Source organism: Eupeodes corollae, chromosome 2, assembly GCF_945859685.1.
Source record: "Eupeodes corollae chromosome 2, idEupCoro1.1, whole genome shotgun sequence".
In the NCBI taxonomy this organism is placed as follows: Eukaryota; Metazoa; Arthropoda; class Insecta; order Diptera; family Syrphidae; genus Eupeodes; species Eupeodes corollae.
The window spans coordinates 137027510-137047822 of NC_079148.1; the positions used below are offsets into that span (position 1 = coordinate 137027510).

The 20313-nt window shown below is 32.6% G+C and overlaps 1 protein-coding gene across 7 annotated transcripts in view; it reads left to right on the plus strand.

Annotated features, from left to right (window-relative positions):
* Positions 1-20313, plus strand: part of LOC129945954 (cell adhesion molecule Dscam2) — a 297467-nt gene that overhangs the window by 204201 nt on the left and 72953 nt on the right. For all 7 annotated transcript variants that reach the window (XM_056055941.1, XM_056055945.1, XM_056055944.1 and 4 more), the window contains exon 8: positions 11537-11688. In XM_056055941.1, coding sequence (XP_055911916.1) covers positions 11537-11688 — 152 coding nt within the window. The remainder of the gene's footprint in view (positions 1-11536; positions 11689-20313) is intronic.

The window sequence follows — 20313 nt, forward strand, 5'->3', positions numbered from 1 at the left end:
CTAAAAAAATAAAATATACTTTAAAATATTTAGAAAAAATTAATTTTCAATAATTTAAATGCCATTTTTTTCAAATAGAACTTAATCTTCGAAAACCATTAGTACGTTTTTGTTAAGAAATATGTATGAACGCATTACATATTAATTTCGTCGTAAGACATTGACCCGTTTTTGAGATTCCAAACTATGAAAAAAAAAATATTTTTTAAAATTTTTAACACAATTTGTAAAAAAAAACTATTAATTGGCTTTTTCTGTAAGGTTTACCAAATGTAAATGCTCATCCATTTTGCAGTTTCAAAAGTAAACGTGAATAAAACACACTCAAAATATTTAGTTTTCATGATATTTCTTTTTTTATAAAGTTTGAACGTTGGCTTTTAAATTACCACCACGCTATTTGTTTCAATTTTTGACACATATTGGGTGGTATTTTAGCCATAACATGACGAATAAAGGTTTGAAAGTGCTTTAACCTTTAAGTTTAATGTTATTAGTATAAATTCAGTCTTTCGCGAAGCCCCACAACAAAGAGTCCAGCGGTGTCAAATCGCCACTATAAGAAATTACGCGTCCAGGAAATGTCTCTTGCAATAAAGCCAGTTTCACTTGAGTTGTGTGGCATGTGGCACCGACTTTTTCTCCAAGTCGTAGCAAGCAAAAAAAGTCGGTTATCATATGACCATAACGCTTCGAATTGAAGTCGACAATCGTTCCATCGTCGTTCTCAAAGTAGTTAGGTCCAATCACACCTCCAGCCCAAAAAGTCAACCCTTTAATTACTTGTGGATTTTCAAAACCCCAAATACGACAATTTTGTATATTGACATAGGTACCCACCGAGAGAGAAATATGCTTGCGTCGCTGAAAAAAATGTTGTTTAGGAAATCGTAGTCCGCCGCCTATTGTTCAAACACCTATTCGACGTACCTATCGTACGTATCAACATTCAAAATAAAAGTTAAAAAAACGTGTATTTAAATATAACATCAAAACCCTCAAATTTTAGAAAAACCTCAATCTGCGTAGTTGGACGATTAAGTAAACCATAATCTCCTCTTTAAGCAACTTATGTTACTGTGGCAGAATCATTCTTATTGTACCAGGTTTTAACAATTTGCAATCCACTATCGTAAATGCCAGACTTTCAACTGACCAAAAAAATTGGTTTGGTTTAATAGATGCCAAATTCCAGCCCTATACTTTTGAAACCGCAAAATAACCCGTTACTTCAATATTTTGTAAAAGCCGATATTAATATTAAGTCCATATCTTTGCTTTTTCTTAAGATTTTTGGGTCCAAAATCAACTTTTATTGAATTTTTGGTAATTTTTTGTGTAGGCAAAAACTATCAACTTGATTTTTTTAAAACCCTTGAATATTGAATATAAAAAACTTATAGTTTTTTCTATACATTATTATTTGACGTTTTTTGACATCTGGTTAAATTTTTACATTTGATAAAAATGCTTTTATACTTTCTTCCAAATAAAATAAAAACAGGCACAACTGGGTCACACGAACTTTAAAGGGTCTTATTTAAAATATAATTAACATAGATTTAAGCATACTTCTGGAATTTTTTAAAACTTTTATTTAAAATCGTTGGAGCTGTTTTAAACAACTTTAATTTAGTTTAAAAATATTTTAAGTTTGATTTTCTTAAGAAAATAATAACCCTTTTTCGAGATATCGAATTTTGAAAAAAGAAATATGATATCTTTTCTTAAATCAAAAACTAAAATGTTTGAAAATCAAATATTATTAAAACAGCATAAGAGCTTGTGGAGAAAAAACAATATTGAAATCGATTCATTAGTTTGTGAGAAAACATAAAAACAAAATAGCAGTTCTATTGGGATTCTCTTACTGAGAAATACAAAAATATATTTCTTTTTATAAACGGTCCGCCAAATAACTTTTTTTTTTTGAAAATGCTGTTAAAATACCGAGTGAGGCTACGGCTGTGTGGCACGTAGCGTCGTCCTGTTGAAACTAAATGTTTCCAATATTTTTTGAACATAAATTCGTTCAGCATGGCAAGATAACTCCTTGCTCATTTTCGAAGAAAAATGCCCCAATTATATGCCTTTGGATCAAATTCCGCCCTAAACAGTGATCCGTTTCGGGTGTATCGGCCTTTCAATGTATGCGTGCGGGTTTTCTGTGCCCCAAAAGCGACAATTTTGCTTCTTTTCATACCCGCCAAGATCAAAATGAGTTTAATCTGAAAAGCTGATTTCTTTGGCAAAATCGGCATCTTCTCTTAGCGTTGTTCCCAGCGTTGTTCAAGCGTATAAACAAACATATTCGTTCAGGGGAGGGATAAAACTAATTATCTGTCAAATCAGACATGAGCTAAGTGTTACCATTCGCGAAATAAGCACTAGTTGGAAAAAAGACGTTAGATGGCGGAACTTATACAAAGAGCCCAAGTTAAAAAAAAAAATTAAGAGAAAAATTAATAAAAATCTATTGGTTAATTTTTGAGAAAGTTCGATTTTTCGATTTTTTCTCAAAAAAATCAAACGAGAACTGCTGTAATGTTTAGTCATTAAAGGAAATTTTAAAAAATACCTACCGCTAATCAGTTTAAAAGCTTAATTTCCAAGTTTGAATTTAATCGACCCAATGGTTTGGTCTGTAGGGGCGTAGACAGACTTCAAATTCTTAATCGTTTCTAACCACAATCTCAAACCCTAATGTGGTACTACAGAACAAGTACGTAAAATTAATGTATAGCTAATTTTGTTTAAAGAGGGGAGAAAATTCGAATTTCGTCTTAATTTTGACACCTTTGTTAATTTTTCCTATTAACAACTCAAACTCGAGTTCTTGCCACTTTTCCGGGGATTACCCTCAATAAATAGAATCATCATTCAAATTTAAGGGCATTTTATAAAATAATATTGTTAGATCATCAAAATTAAATCCCCCATCCTTAATCCTATTATTTTTTCTGGTTTCTAATTTATTTTTGAGAAACATTAACAAAAAATAAAAAATACAAACAAACAACCAAACAACCAAAAATTAAATAGACACTTTTCTATAATCCACTCAAAGTATCATCGTTGGCCTTATGATATTAATTTGATCATAATTTTCTGCCCTAAAAAAGTCATCAAACAAAAACAAAATAATAAAAAGGGAAGTTGTTAATTTTTATTTCGTAAATGTTTTGTGAACTTCTCACTTTAAATTTTCTTCCTTCTTCACGACAAATAAAAAAGTTATTAATGTTAGTTCCTAAATATTTTATTTTTAATGTCAAGAAATATGCCCTACAAAAATAAAGATTTGCTCTTTGCCACAAGGACAATCCTATATAAACACACATAGCTACACATCTACAAACGCATAAATTTGTATCTTAGGAAGAAAAAAAATTAAAATTCCCACAGTTTAAAAAAATAAAAATAAAATGGAAGTATCATCCCCAACGGCTTTCCTTGTCCTACTTCTATGTGAGAGTTAAGTGACGAAGCATTTTTTTATGGTATTTTTATTTCAATATTCATTCCCTCTCCCATTCCATTCCTAAGAACATTTTCTCATTAAGGAACGATCCATTTGAATAAAATCCTAGAGAAAAAAAAAACAGACGACTGAAAATTCAAATCAAATCAAATCAAAACTAAAATTAAAAAAAAGAAAAAAATTAATATTATTCCTTGTATGAAAAGGGAAAACCGTTATTAAACAGAGAGGTAGCTAAAGCTGGTATGCTTCAATCCTTTAATCACCGCAGAGAAGCTCTACCTATCTAGAGATACATTTACGAATACTTTAGAATTCGAATGATGGGTAAATAATCAAGCGAGGATATTTATTTCTAATGCTGCGGTGCCGTCTGGATCCTTTTTGCCCCAATATATAAAAGAGAATACCCTACCTTACCCAACCCGACTGGTTTTATAGATATATGTATTTGCTTGTACTTCATCATATAATCCAAATGAATTGCTCTGCATTGATTTGAAATCAATTAATGTTGGAGCTTTTGAAAACTTCCAATCAGTCAGTCAGCTTAGAAAAGGGAAATAAAATGCATGAACAAAAGTTTTAAATCCCCGTTTTGTTGTTTTTTATTTTTACTTTATTTAAAAAAAAGATTGAATAAAGAGTTTTAGTTTGAAAAACACCTCAGTTCATTCATCACACTTATATTCTTGTTGATGCAATCAAACTTAAATCAATTTAGAGATTTTTAGTTCCTCGGCTAAGTTTCTAATTCAACAATCCTTTAGATATTTGTATCCTTTTTTGTGTTTGATTTTTATGTTGGCACAGTGATACAGATAGTTTCGTTTCATTTCATTTTGTTTATATTCTTTTTTGTTAGTTTGCTTCTATTCTTTCTTCTATACAAATGTCAGTTTTTCTCAATGTCCTTTTTGCAGGATTCTCAAATCACTCACAGAAATTAGGTCAACTACACTTTGGGTGTTGCATTAGTTCAAAAATATGTTAGAGAAGCAAAAGATGGATGGAGGATGAGGACCGAGGACGAAGAGCCCTATGTCCCTGTGCCCAATCTGTGCATTGCTACAAATTGAAGCTTAAAATGGGAATGTGAATGGGTACAGGAGGCAGTCGGCGGGGGGAATGAGAATCATCAGAGAGCCTCAGTCATTTTCAAAAGAAAAATCTCCCATTGGCACTGCAAAGTTTAGGATCGACCTTCTTTTTCCGATGGATGGACGAACGGACAGACGAACGAACGGACAAACAGACAGACTAAGACCGGCATGATGTGGGAATCAGAGGACCAACGATACCCACCATATCCACCGACCACGACCAAGGCAATCGGCCTTCATACACATAACAATATCACACATTTTATGTACAGTGTACACATTGGAATGCAAGGCAAGTAGAAGTACTCTTAGTCGTACTCGTACTCGTACTAGGACTAGGACTAGTGTTGTATATGGTTGAACAGCATCAAAGATATTCTATAGGCATGCCATACAAAAGGATATAAATTGCTCCTGTTCAAAGAATCCGCATAGTTAGTGGATGTGTCATGTTGTATATGTATGTTTGTTAGTGTTTTGTTTAAAAAGAAGCTGGCACTCTTCTCTTATAGCTTAGCAGCAGCTATAGCCCATGTCCAGTTGTCCACTGTCTAATGTCCAATGTCCAGTCGCCAGAGTCCCATGTCCTTAGTCCTGTGGGAGATGGAGAGCGATGGAGAACGACTGCGATTTATAGCATAGCCAAACAAATTCTAACAAATACAAATTGTAGCTTTATTCTAGATATACGAATGTACCTTCTAGATTGTGTACAAGTACATTGATACATTTATACCTACATCATAAGATGAGGCGTTTGAGATAAGGACCACAAGAAAAAGGGCCAAAACGATCGACGACGACGACAGCGACAGCGAATTTCTGAAAATCACATAGCAAATAAAATACCCAGACAAGAAAAAAGAATTCTAATCCAGATAGAAGGATATGACCAAACCAAGGACGAATGGACAAACAACGACGACGACGAACAGAACAACTTCGTCCTCTGAGAAATTATCCTGAAATAACAGTGTGTGAGTGAGTAATGAAATTCGTTTTCATTATACACAAGTGGGCTGACGGTACGGGACGGGATGGCGGGCGGTGGCAGAGCGGGCCATGGTGTATTTATTTGCGTGATGGTCATTATTCGCATGAGAGAAAATATAAACCCTCATGGATAGCTTTTTACTACATGTACATAGCGTAGCATCAGGCAGCTTCATTAGTAAGGAGATCTTCACCTTACAAAGCAAAGTCCATTATTCGAACTCAGGCCAGGACGAAAAAAAAGGATCCCCTGCCAACAACTCTGATACATATCTTTTTCTGGGATGGCGTTGAATATATGTGTATATAGAATAGCCAAAGTGGAGGTGTAGCCATAATTAATTACCAATAAGATGTATTTATGTGTCACCGCAGATGAATATGTATGTTTATGTGTTATTCTTATACCTACGTGTTGTGGATATTTGATTACATTGATGAGGACACAAGGACATCAAGCATCCACATATAAACCTACAACTATCTAAACTTACGTAAAGATATATGTATTTATATTTAATAGGTATGTCCTTGTTATGCTTTAACTTGTCAAGAATATCAAATAGCCATAAGAAATGAATTTATCAATCTTGTCGCTATATAAATGGAACCGTATTGCTGTATCTGTATGTATATAGTAAAATACCTATTAATCAGTGTATAGTGTCCTTTTATTGGTGAAAGAAAAATAATTATGATACGTGATAGGGCGTAAAGATAGACTGCTATAAATATGATAATTTAACACCTTTTTGAAGTGTGCCTTCAGTAACCTATTAAATTGGTAGTCATTATGTCATTGTCAAAAAGGTTAAGGCTTTCTGTGAAGTTTCTATATTTCACTATTGGTCTTTAAAATAAATCTGCATTCGGTTACAATATAAGACAATTGGTAACTTTTATTCTGAAATGAGATATGCCCAAAATTTTAGCGGAGGAAATAACCACTCGCTTGCTTGTTAATTTTTTTCAATGATATACCATGGAATTCGTAGAAATATTTACAAAATTTAAAAATCAAACTGAAATGGAACTGCTTATAACGGGTTAGCCATTTTGCGGTTTCAAAAGTATAGAGCTTGAATTTCAAATCTGTCAAACTAAGTTCTTATACCAGTATTTGTTTTTTAGTTGAAAGTCTGATATTTACGAAATTGTATTAAAAATGGATCCTGGAAGGACTATCGCACAACAATAGTAATTCTGCCACAGCCACATATCGTGCTTTAAGAGGAAATTGTGGTTTACAGAAACGTCCAACTACGCAAGTAATTTCCAAAGTTGTGAGGAAATTCGAAGAAATTACATTGGTTACATATATTGTAAGGCCTGTGCCACTGAAAATTTCGCTGCTGTAAGTGAGAGTGTTACCCAAATGTGTCGATTCTCATCGTTCTCAAGAATTGGAACTGTTTTATGGCACATTATGGCGTATTTTGCATTTGGATCTAAACCCAAATCCATATAAAGTTCAGCCCACACAACAACTGAAGCCAGCTGACCATTCACGTACCCGTAGAAACGTCAAATGGCTCCTTGAACAATATGCGGTGGACGCGATTTTTTCACAAAATTTTAAGCGATGAAGCACATTTCTCACTCGGTGGGTGAGCAACTAGGAAGGGAGGATAGGATTAGAAAGGAGCACTGATGCACATTGGTTTTGAATGTCTTGACATTGTAATGAGTGGGAAATATTGAATCAGTTAGATCATTTCACATTCGTGTAGTGCGACTAAAGAAAGAATCACTTTACTTTACAGTGCATCCGAAATTGGCTTCAAGGGTAAATTGATGAGAATTCATAGAAGAACGGGTATCACGGTTGAATTTTTTTAGGGAAGAAATGCAACTGGCTATTTCACTACGACGGTTCTCAAGGGACACAAACGTTTCGAGAATATTAATGACGGGCCTTAGGTGAATGAAAAAAACAATTACATATTTATATTGCCACGACGTTTCGTTCATGTCTATGAATTAATCTTTATTTGCATTAATAAGTTGGTTACAATTTGATAACATTGAAAAACTATGAAAACGTATACTTGTTGCATAAATATTGCACTTAAGAATAAAATCATTTGATTCACAACAATATTTTATTTTTTTCCCTTTCAACAGTGAATTGAAGCTTTTTATGAAAACTATTGAGGGTGGCTAATGTATTCTGTACGTCCTCTTCTTTTACAATCGCGAAAATGTCGTCTACATATTTTGTGAGAATTTTAGGTTTAGTTTTTAGTTTTTCCAGAGTATTGTCAAGAAGTTTTTCGAGCACGATGTCTGCTATAATTGGAGATGCAGGGTTTCCCATCGGCATTCCATCTCTTTGTTGGTATATTTTATTATCGTTAACTAGGTTGTCGATTATACAGAAATGTACTAGCTCCAGAAATATAGATTATTTGATGGTAGCGTGTTCTTTAATTGTGTCCAACAATTAAAGCCCGTCATCAATATTCTCATCACTTTGAAAAAAAGTTCATTTCCACCAACAACAAAAGTTTTAGTTAGACAACGGTCATTTATCATTTTTAGAGCTGTTTTTTGAATTATTTCCAAGAGACTAAAGTGCGTTATTGGAACACCCGTCCAGATATAGGAATTGTCCTCGAATTTCGAGACAATATAAGCTTTATAAAATATAGCCAGATTAAAAGATTTTAAAAACTTTTGCATGGATGGAAAAAATCTAAACACTTAGCAGCGTATTTAGCAACTTTATATATATGTACTCAGTGAACAAGAGATGCTTATTCATGCACACCTAGAACTGAAAGCGTTTCAGAGTCCTTGATGGGAGTACCACCCACGAAAAGAAGTTATTCTCTTGTGACAGTAGACATAATTGAGTTTTTGAAGCATTAAATTCTATGAGCTAATCATACGTCCGTAGTACCCGTGTCAAGATGGTTAGTGCGTTGGACTGTCATGCCACAGGTCTTAGGTTCGATCCCTGCCTATGTCATCTAAAGTCTTTTCACGGGTACTGCCTCTTGCGAGGAATTGACAAATTCTCCAAGAGTAATTCTTGTCATGAAAAAGTGCTTTCCCAAATTAGTCGTTCGGATTCGGTATATAAACTGTAGGTCCCCTCCATTCCTGACAACATTACAACAGAGTTGTAAGTCACTAAATTTTTTGTTTTTTGTTAATCATACTTCCACATCCGAAAAACTGAGGGTACTTTCATCAGCGAAACAATTAAGTGAATAAGTAGTTTTAGACAAAAGATCATTTTCAAAAATAATTAAGAGCGTCGGCGACAAAACAGAACCCTGGGGCACACCAGTTCTTATTTTATGAACTACAGACTTAAAACCATTCACCATAGCTTTTATTGAATGTTAAAAAAGGTAATTTTTAATCTAAAGAAGATAGGTTTCTTCTCATTCGAAGGCAAGCATTTTCAATAAAAGGGCCTGTTGCCAATCAATATCAATGCAATAATGTTATTTTTCCCAAAACGATGTAAGGATTTGTTACACTATGTTTAATAAGATAAACCATGAGATGAACCAGTGGACTTATTGCTTTGAAAGCCGTCGTTAAGAAGCTTTTGATTTTCGAAATACAAATTTCTTGAGCTAATAATTAATCAGTGTTTCCATAACCAATGTCAAAAGATTCTAAAAAAACCTATGGCGTAAAATTTTATACGATTTGGTAAAAATTTAAATATACTTTAATAATTTTAAAATGTGTTTTTGCAATCAACAACGTCTTAATGTTTTATTGAAATCAAAATAAAAAAAATGAGTTCTTTAAATCTAACTTTTGAGTTTCTGTAAATTTCAAGTTAAATAGGTTCGTTCCGAGATTAAGGCGTGTTTGTTATCTTATTTTTAATTATGTTTACGAACTGGTACAGCTTAGAAGTATTTAACAGATCATAACATTTCTTTATTAACTTTCCATAGGAAGTTATTGCAATGGGTCCGATTTATCGAATTAAAAATGTTGACACTTCTTGATGTTTCAATGTCTCTAGAGTCGAAATAAAAGATTTTTAGAAAGATTTCCGTTTTCGCGACGTTCCATAGTTCAAGAACCAGAAGAGATATCGACTTCAAATAAATTTTGTTATACCGATAATAGTGCAGAACGGGATCTCAAGAAAATTGAGCGGGTGATTCTTTTTATCATGGCATTTTTTTTGTTTACACTTCTGAAATAGGTTAACATTTTGGTTAACCCTAATTATCTCACTAACAAATAACGCTAGAGACTTGAAATTCATTTTATATTATATATTGTAAAGTGATACCAAAAAAATATATATTTTTGGAAAAAAATCCAATTAACGGTTTTGTAATAAATACAAAATCTGACAAAAAAATGTATAACCTCGAAAATTTGACGAATAAAAAATAGTACTCAAAGTTGGTTAAAATTTAATTTCGACTCAAATATCTTTTTAAAAACTTGAGATTATGGCTTAAAAAACTTATTTAACCTTATAAAAAATATTGGTTTTAACATTCGGTGAAATTTTGAGAAAAATCTAATTGACAATTTTTTTACAAAAATTAAAACTTAAACAAAAAAGTTAATAAAAGTTTTTCAAAATTGGATTTCGACTCAAATATCTTTTCAAAACTTTGAGATATTGGCTTTAAACTACTTTTATCTTTTTAAAGATATTGTTTTTAACATTCAGTAAAATTTTGTGAAAAATCGAATCTACAGTTTTCTTACAAAAAATAAAACCTTAAAAAAAACAATGCTAAAACTTGGTCAAAATTTACTTTCGACTCAAATAGCTTTTCCAAAATTAAAAATATTGTCTTCAAGCTTTTTTAATTTCACTGAAAATATTGTTTTCGATATTCAGTTGTTTTTTTTATAAAAATCCAACCGCCCGTTTTTTAATAAAAAACATAAAATCTACAAAAAATAGTTCGCAAATTTGGTAAAAATGTATGTTCGGTTCTTGACATCTCTCAAATTAATTTCATTTATCTAATTTGTAAAAATTTAAGAAATGCTACCAGAATTGGTAAAAATTGGTATTCGACTAAAAACCTATTTAACAAAACTTGATTTTCAAACTAAACTATTTCTTAAATAAACAATATTGTTATTAATTTAAAAATTCTTAAGAATAATTCAACCAACAACTTTTTAACACAACACGAAAACCTACAAACCTTGTAAGCAAGACAAATCGACAGACGGGATGGCAAGTTTTCAGTGTGGGTCGCACCCCAGCCCCTTTTTTGTTTTACTTAAAGTCTTTGATTCTTTCATAATAATTGCAAAACTTTTCTACCGTGTTTTGTTTTTCGATGTTAAAGAAATATTTACTTTCTTTTTTTCTAATTCAATAATAAAAAAACGAGTCGTTATTTTTTAACAAAGCTTAAATGTAAAACTTTTATTTATAAACACTGCTTACCGAAAACATTACTAAGAAATTGAAAAAAGAAGCTCTAACGATTTTCGAAAAAAAAAGAAAATATAGAGAAAGCTTTTTCTGAAGAATTCAATGGCATTTAAAACAATATTCTAAAATCTCAAACATAGATACTATTTTAAAACAGCCGCTTTAAATACCGAAGTAAGTTCGGGTGAATTTTATTTTTAATGTTATTCCCACAAAAAGAACACAAATTCGAAACATCCCAAATGTTTTATGTTTTAAAATATGTACGATACAAAATGAAATTTGGAAAAAAAATTGTCAAGCCCTTATTGGAAAGAAGATATTTTTATGAAGCAACAAATTTTGTGAATCTTTATTTTCTTTAACTCATTTTTCATGACAGTATGGCAGAGTTGACAAAATTTACTCCTTTTGAAATCCTTTCCTTTTTTTACACAGTATATACATATATATATATTTTTATTACATAAGTATATATGCAAGTATAGCTTCTCTTAAAATTGATATCCTTAATTATCTGATTTTTTATATAATATTATTTTTTATTCTGTATCTTCCTTTCAAACACAGATTTATGATCGGACAATACATCACTGTCCATGGCGATGTAATTAGTCACGTTAATATTAGCCATGTTATGGTTGAGGATGGTGGCGAATACTCCTGCTATGGCGAGAATCGAGCTGGAAAAGTCTACCATTCTGCACGACTGAATATTTATGGTACGTAATTTTTTGGAGAAAATATCAATTTTTTGTAACACTCTCGCTTTGAAAAATGATGTCCTTTATATATTTTTTTTTTATGTTTTCGATTTTTCGTAAATGTTGGTTGGTCCTTTTTTTGAAATATATGTATTTAGGTATGTAGGACTCTATCTCTAGAGTGTCAGAACCAATGTTCCAATTCAAAACCAAACGAGACCAACACAACACAAAATAACATAACATAACATCACATTGCGGGATTGTGCCAATGAAATGAACGGTTGTGATTTTTATCCTTTCGTTGGCGTTCGTTGGTTTTGTTCGTTCCCACAGTCCGTTCGCCGCGAACCCCTGCATCCCCCTTCACCATCTCTAGCCCCCAAGCAGATGGACGGGACGATGACCGACAGGACAGGGTTTTTTGTGCTTGTAGTTTTGTATTTTTGCCATCATGGCAGCTACTTCCGGGCGCGCGATATATGTGGTTTTGCGTGATGATGGCAATGATGGTTTTCTGGTGTGGCAATGCATAATGTTGATGGTGCCTAGAATTCCCAAAAAAATCGAAAAATAAACAACCATAAACCGTTATTCGTGTTATGTTTTGTCATATTTTTGCAGTGTATAGAGCAGCGGCAGCGGAATTTTGTTCGTTTTGATTTTCAATTCATTTTCGTTTTTGAGCGATTTTTTGTTTGCTTTTGTTTCATTATGTTCCATTCATTCACACTGAATTCCTTTTAATTCAAAAATTCGCTTTTATAGATTTTATACGTTGTTTTATTTTTTGTGTTTCTTTTTGTACCTATTCGTATTCCATACTCACTTATGGTTGGACTCGGTTATATAACACAACCCGAAGCCCGAGCCCCGAACCTGAACAAATGAAAGGATAACGTACTATGCAACTTCCGTTTTGTATTTGCTGCTGTGCCTTATAACTGTGCACTGTGACATATCGTATGGACGTGTGTGTGTGTAATATTGTGTGTGTGGGTGGGTGTGTTTAGATTATGGATATCAATGTGGGGGTTTCCGGTGCGGAACGGCTTATTGCATTGTGTCCTGCAGAATGTACGAGAAATTGAGGCACAGGCTTGAAATTTGAAATCTCACCCAGTAGCAGTGCTATGTATACAGTTGGCATTGGCATCAGCATCAGAATCAGCAGGAACTCAAAAAAAAATAAAGGCAGAAAGAGGCAAAGATAGGCGATTGGAATGTAAACGAATGGCTGCTGTTGAACATGGTCATGTTGTTGTGTGTGGAGTGTATTCTGTGTGAATGTGATGCCCAACCTAGGGATATGCCGACCGCGTCAGAGTGTCATGCGGGCTATCCTATACAGCACATTGACGTTATACTGACCCACATAGATATGGCATCCGTATCGTATTTCTGAATATACATTTTCCCCCTGTAACCCTCCTCAAAAGGGCCAAACTCATGTGTTCGTTGAATTGAATAACAACTTCATTTCCTAACCTCCCCCCCTAAAACCTTATACATAATATAGGGCAGGAAGTTGGTATTAGAGATGGGGATGGGGGATGTTTAACGATTTACACAAAAAAAAATATTTTCGATTGGACGGGCTTGTAGGGCGTTGGAGAATACCTAGACCAGGACCTCTAAGCTCTCATCCTTCGCATAACATCCATGTACATCGGATACAAATGTAAATATATGGAACATCCAAAGGTTTGGGGAAATCTCATAAATGATAAATTATTAGATTTCATTTTAAATGCAATAACATGATGGGGTCCGGTGTATACTCAATGCTCATACGCCACCGCGCCGTCCGCCACCGCCTCCGTATTGTACACACAAAAGCAACAAAACGGAAGTCAAAGAAAAAAGAGCACACAGAAAAAAACACAACTGGTGAGCTGTCATTTTCATGAAAACTCTCTAACATTCGATTCAGAAGTCCGTTACGAAACAGAATGGGCCCGGGCGCCCAACGTAACGTAAGTCGGCGTCCGCGTTAGTCGTAGTCATCATTGCTGCGGTATAGATATGAGTATGATTGCAAAAAGTAGGTTTCATATACGGATGTAGATCCGTTCATGCGACGCAATCAACGGATGTAATTGAAGTTTTCGAATTAAGCTTTTGCAATTTAATTCAAATTAAATCCGGAATAAATAATGCTCGCTAGGAAATGTTATGAAGTGTGGAAAGGATAACTACTATATCTACGGCAAACTGATGGACAAAAAGGGTGACAGGACAGAGAGAGAGAGAAAGAGAGCAAATTGAACCAAATAATACTTGACCGATAAAACGGGGAAATCGAATTGACAAGGGAAAGATACATACATACATGTATGTATATATCGAATATTGCCTGGCACACATAGGACTAAGGATAGGTATATCCCTAACCTAACTGAATCCCTTTAATGGGAAGTAGATACTTCATTTGAATCTAAGTTAACCACCATTTATATTATATGCAATGCATTTTGATTTCAATCTATAATGGGCATCGGGAATTCCAGTTCAATAAGCGCACCAGGATTAAGCATTTAGGTTAAGCACTCTTTGGGAACATATCGCATCCGCATCGGGCGGGATTTGTGCAATTGCATAATATAAAGGAGTCATCAAACTCCTCTCTCTCTTATTCGGTGTTAGGGAATTTGTGGAATCATTACATTTGATAAAATTTCCAATAAATTTCAATCCTCCATAGTCCATACCATATAGAGTTGATCAGGGATAGTGCGTGATAATGAGGGCTTTTGCTTTCATTCAAGCTTGTTGTTATTGTCGGATGAGTCCATTTGTGGAAGCGTTTGTCGTCGTTGTATAGACCATTAGCAATTGCCACCAGATTAACCACTCCCGATCCAGTTGTAACAAAATGTGATAGATTTATTTTATGTTTGTGTTGAGCGTAAGTCCCGAAGCTGGTGAATTCTTGAATCTTTGTATAGCTCATTAGTGGCGTTGTGTTGCTCTGTACTTGAGTTGGTTTAAAACAGCGTTACAACTCTCCTAACTAGACTCTCGACCTATTAAGGACCTCTTTCTTCTTTTCGAGCACGGAAGTTTATTCCATCCTTTGCAACCTAGATTCTAAAGCATCCACATCAAGTCGGGATTTAGTATGCATTCAGTTTATGTAATCGAACCCATATTTTGGTTAGCTCCATTAGAGTTGGGGGGATGTAGCTTGTTTTTAAGTCATCGACATTTTTTGGAGGAAATGTAAAAACAAATGGTTTTCAAATGTCTGCTTTCACTAATATGGCTTTATTTGCTAGGTAAGAGATATTTAATCGTTTATCCTCTTCATATTTTTGAACGCGATTTTTTTTTTCTAGAAACCTCTGATAAAAATAATTGCTGAACAGAAACTTTTTATAGTTAATTTTGTATATTTTCTGTAGTAAACCAGAACTGGTGGCATTATTGTTCTGGTACTTTTTTATAGAAATTGTTTAAAGTATTTATTTAAAATACTGAAGACTTGAAAAACGAGTGTTGCTTTAGTCTTTTTTAGAGGAATCAAATGTTTCTAATCGTAGAAACAAACACTTTTTTCCACTAAATATCGATTCATAAAAATAACTATTCTCGAATTTAACCATAAGTTAAGTAGGGATCTGAAGTTACACGAACTAACGAGCACCAAATGAGACTTAAGATCCCCTATCATTTTTTTTAGTGAACCTTAAATGTGATAAGAGTACAATTTTTAAAATATGAAAACCCTAAATTCCTGCAGCATTAGAATTTCCGTTATTGCGTTTGCAGCATTTCGGATTCGAAATTGTTGGCATTGCTAAAGCATTTATTTAAGAATTCCTGACAAAAGAAACATACAGAATTTTAATGACATATGGATCACGGAGCTCTCGGAAAAATCTTTAGATCAAACTAAGTGTTTTTGTTAATTTTTTTGTAATATAATTATAGTGAAAAATTTTATAATATAATTTAACTAATCCAAGTATTTTTATAGTTTATTTTTAATGATTTAAGCTTGCAACTATTTTTCAATTCCATTTTGATAAATAAATAATAAATTTAAAAAAAGTTATAAGTAATCGAAAAATATCTTATAAAAAACATTTTTGATTGATGAAAGCATGCATGCATTTGCTATCAAAAAAAAAACAATGTATCAAAGGAACACCAATGTTTTAAAAAACTAATCAAAACGATTATAGCGAACCTGCTGAATAAATGCAGAGCAAATAAAATGCAAATTTTCGACGAATATCCAAAAAGGAAAACGTCTTAAAGTCATTCTGAATTCATGCACAACTCATTCAAAAGATCCAGTAATCGACATTAATGTTTATTGTAGACGTGCAGAAGTTTTTTTTAGTGAGTTCCCACACTTTAATTTTCATAATTCCTTAATAATGTTTAGCTACCAAAGTTCAAGTTTACTTATTATTGTTTGAAGGGTATTTTTAGTAAAAGTGCTACTAATAATGAAAAAAATTAATGAGTCTTACGTAATTCTTTTTGTTTTTCTTAATATAATAAATACTTCCAAAGATTACATTTCATAAATGCAGAAAAAAAAGAAGAATACATAAACAATAGTTTTCAGTAGGGACTCGTAAGGGACTCAAACTGCTTCCATTGTTGTATCACAATGGGCCATTAAACTGGCCTGAGTGTGTCTGTTTCCATCTTTGACAGCCACTATAACCTAACCTGACCTAAAGCAGAGGTTAGTGTAGAAAAATATGTTTAAGAAAGCCAATCATATTTTAGATATGTTCATTAAAGAAATTTCCGCTTCAGCTAAACTTCATCAACTTTTTAAAAATGTCCTTCATCAACTTTTTAGAAAAAAAAAATGCATTAATAGCAGCCAATTGTTTTATTGCATTTAATTGTTCACATTGTAAAATGTCTAGAAATGTTCATATGCTACAAAATTCGTAATTTTATGCGTAAGAATAGAAGATAACATTATTTAGTCAAGAAGTATGCATTTTGGCGCGTTCACCGATTTTTTTTATTGGGTGTGAGGTTTCCCCTTACTGGAATAAAAAAAGTTACTTAAATCTATTTATTTCACTCATTTAGTTGGTATTGTGTGTAACCATATTGCCAATTTCTATTTCTTAAAGATGCTTTACACAAAACAACTTATTTTTAAAACATGATTCCCTTAAATTTGTATTCCAAAAAGAAATTTTCATGAATATTTCTGCAATTAACAAAATTAAAATTTGGTCTTGCAATTATCGAACTGCTTAAATGATGAAAATACTAATCTAATTGAGGAATCTGAACTAGCATAAGTGGGCAATGGAACCTCACAAATATGTTTCTCGTAGCATTGTCTGTACAAAAAAAATACGGAGGCACCCGCCTGTTTTGTTGTTTTACAAAGTATTGAGTTAGACTTTTGTCAATTTCCTTAACCAGTTTTAGCGGAAATTGCGTTTGCAAATACTTTAAGTAAACAAAATACAGCACTAATAAATCATTTATTAATAAACATTTACAACATTTATTTTGATTGAAATTAAAAAGCTATACAAATCTTCCAATTTAAGACCATGTCAGCACATCAGATTATGTTGGTTAGGATTGTTTCATTTTTGAACGAAGGCCAAAATGAAGATATGCCTGAGGATTAAAATGAAGCATTTTGATGGGTCGAAACACTAAATGTGAGAATGTGTTTGGTTTTTGCATAATTTCACGCACACTTTCTCACATTTAGCGTGCAGTTATCTTGTAGGCAAACCGAAATGTCAGTCTGATATTCCCATCTTGTTAAATGGAGTATTTTTCTTGATAGAGTGAATAATTCGAAACTTCATCTGCATAGATAAGCGATATAGTTTTGTTTAAAACAAAAGTCAAATTATTAAAGATTAAAATAAAAAGCAATGGACCAAATTGACTCCCTTGAAGTACGCCAGAATTTACTTTGAATTGACATGAAGTATTACTCTTTAATATGTAGCTATATAAATTTTCTTTTAAATATGTCGAAATTCACATTACGAAATGGTCGTTATTTATAACTTTGCTTAATTTTTAGGAAGAATTTGATAACTTAATTCGTCAAATGCTAAATTATGTAAAGATGCATTCGTCTTGAGAGTGTTTTTCGAATGCAAGGAACAAAAAAGTAGAGAATTGCAATAGTAAGTAGTTGTAGATTTTTTTCAAAAACCCATGTTGAACAATTACAAGAAATTATGTCACAGACAAGGAATTCAAACAATGAAGGAAAAACAAACAATTTCGCTATAGGACGTACGTCCGTACGTCTGTACGTTCGCGACGTTTTTTTCGTCGTCCATAGCTCAAGAACCAGAAGAGATATCGATTTCAAATAAATTTTGCTATACAAATAATAAGGCAGGAAGATGCAGAAAGGGCTCTCAAGAAAATTGCGTGGGTGGTTTTTTAAACATAGCAGTTTAAAAAAAATGGAAAATTTTGGTCAACCCTAAATATCTTACGAACCAAACACGCTAGAGACTTGAATTAAATTTTATATAATAAATTGTAACGTGATATCAAAGAAGTATATTTTTTGAAAAAAATCCATTTAACGTTTTTTTTATAAATCAGAAAAAATGAAAAAAAAAAATTTGTCACCTCCAAAACGACTAAAATATGATTGCATATCCAAAACAATTTTGTACAACGAAGAATAATGTTTTTGACATCAAAATTTTCAGAAAAATCGAATTGACAGTTTTTTTTATGAAAAATAAAAATCTAAGAAAAACATTACTCAAAATTGGTAGAAATTGAATATCGATTCAAATATCTTTTCAAAAACTTGAAATTTAGGCTTCAAGCTTATTTTATCTTATTTAGAAATATTGTTTTCAACATTCTGAAAAATGTTGAGAAAAATCGAATTGACAGTTTTTTTACAAGAAATAAAAATCTAAAAAAACAATACTAAAATTTGGTAAAAATTTACTTTCGACTCAAAAAGCTTTTCAAAATATTGGCTTCAAACTTATTTCATTTCACAGAAAATATTGTTTTCGATATTCAGTAATTTTCATATAAAAATCCAACATTACGTTTTTTTCATAAAAAATAAAATCTACAAATAATAGTACTCACATTTGGTAAAAATTGATACGAATACATAAAGACAAACTTTTAAGCAAGACAAATCGACAGACGGGATTGGAAGTTATCAGTGTGGATCGCATCCCAGCCTTTTTTATTTTATTATAAAATTATAGTGACCAGCTGACATTCTTAAAAATCCTTGATGGACTTAAAAGTTCCAAAAATGTTTACATTATCTGCATGAATTTGCGATATAGAATTATTTAAAACAGTAGAAAAAATAAACAGCAATGGAACAATGTGACTTCCTTGAGGTACACCAGAATTAACTTTAAATTGACTGAAAGAATGACTCTTGAACGTGACGCTATAAAATTTGTCTTTAAAATATGACGAAATCTACAAAACAAAAATTTTTGACTTAATTTGTCAAATACCTTGCTAAAGTATGTAAAGATGCAATCGACTTGAGACTGTTTTTCAAATGCAACGAGCAAAAAGTAGGGAATTGCAATATTGAATTATAGTAGTAGATTTTTTTCAAAAACCCATGTTTAAAAATTTCAAGAAATTACCTTAGAACCCTTTATGGGCGTTAGGTATGAATATTTCCAAAGATTTGTGAATCAAGAACATTTCAGAGACTCGTTGGAAAGAAGAATGAATTGATAGGAAACATAAGACACACAAATATATTGTATATTGTATACATTGTCAAGTATAAAGGCCTCAAAAATCGAAAAAAAAATCGATGTGAGATTTTTGTGTTCTTACTTGCAGGGGTTCTTGCAGAAGAAAAACTTTCAAAAGCAGTTTTGAAATAATCTGTGAACATATTCGAAATTCACTCTGGAACATGCTTGAAGAATTTTGAAATGGCATTGAAAGTACAAAAAGTATGAAACAGTCCAAAACTCGTATTGCAGTTCTTTTAAACTTTAAGCATATCATCACACTTTTACATAGCTTGAGCTTCAATCAGAACTTATTTCTTATATTTTTTAAAGTTGGTTTGGCATTTTAAAATTTGAAGTCACATGACCACCAACAAGGCACAGATTTATTTAATGGTCGCATACACAAATTTAATTTAACACTGAAACTCCCTTTTGGTTAAATAAAAGAAATAAATAAATTAGCTTGCGCAACAGTGTCTGAAGAACCAAGGCATAGTGACTTACAACTCTCAAGAGGCAGTACCCGTAAAATAAACTTTAGGTTGAATAGGCAAGGATTGAACTCGAGACCTCTAGCATGACAGTCTTACGCACTGACTATCACCCCACGGACACAGTAGATTAGTAAACAAAGTTATGAAAAGTTGTGCATTATTCGAATTTTAAATTTCGATTTTGTTCGAACATTATGTTTAGAGAGCAGCAAGCAAGACAACTTTAGGTTTCAACTGTGGCAGCCATTTAGACATCTATCAAATCTTTTGTTTATAATTCAGTGGCTTATGCCAAATCGTCATGACAAGTTACACGATCGAACAACACTTTCCAATGATACCTGCCCCACAGCAAACGCCACGATTGACATTTTACATGAATGATTTGAGGGAGGGGATATCTCTCGCATGAGTGATGTGAAATGGCCACCAAGGTC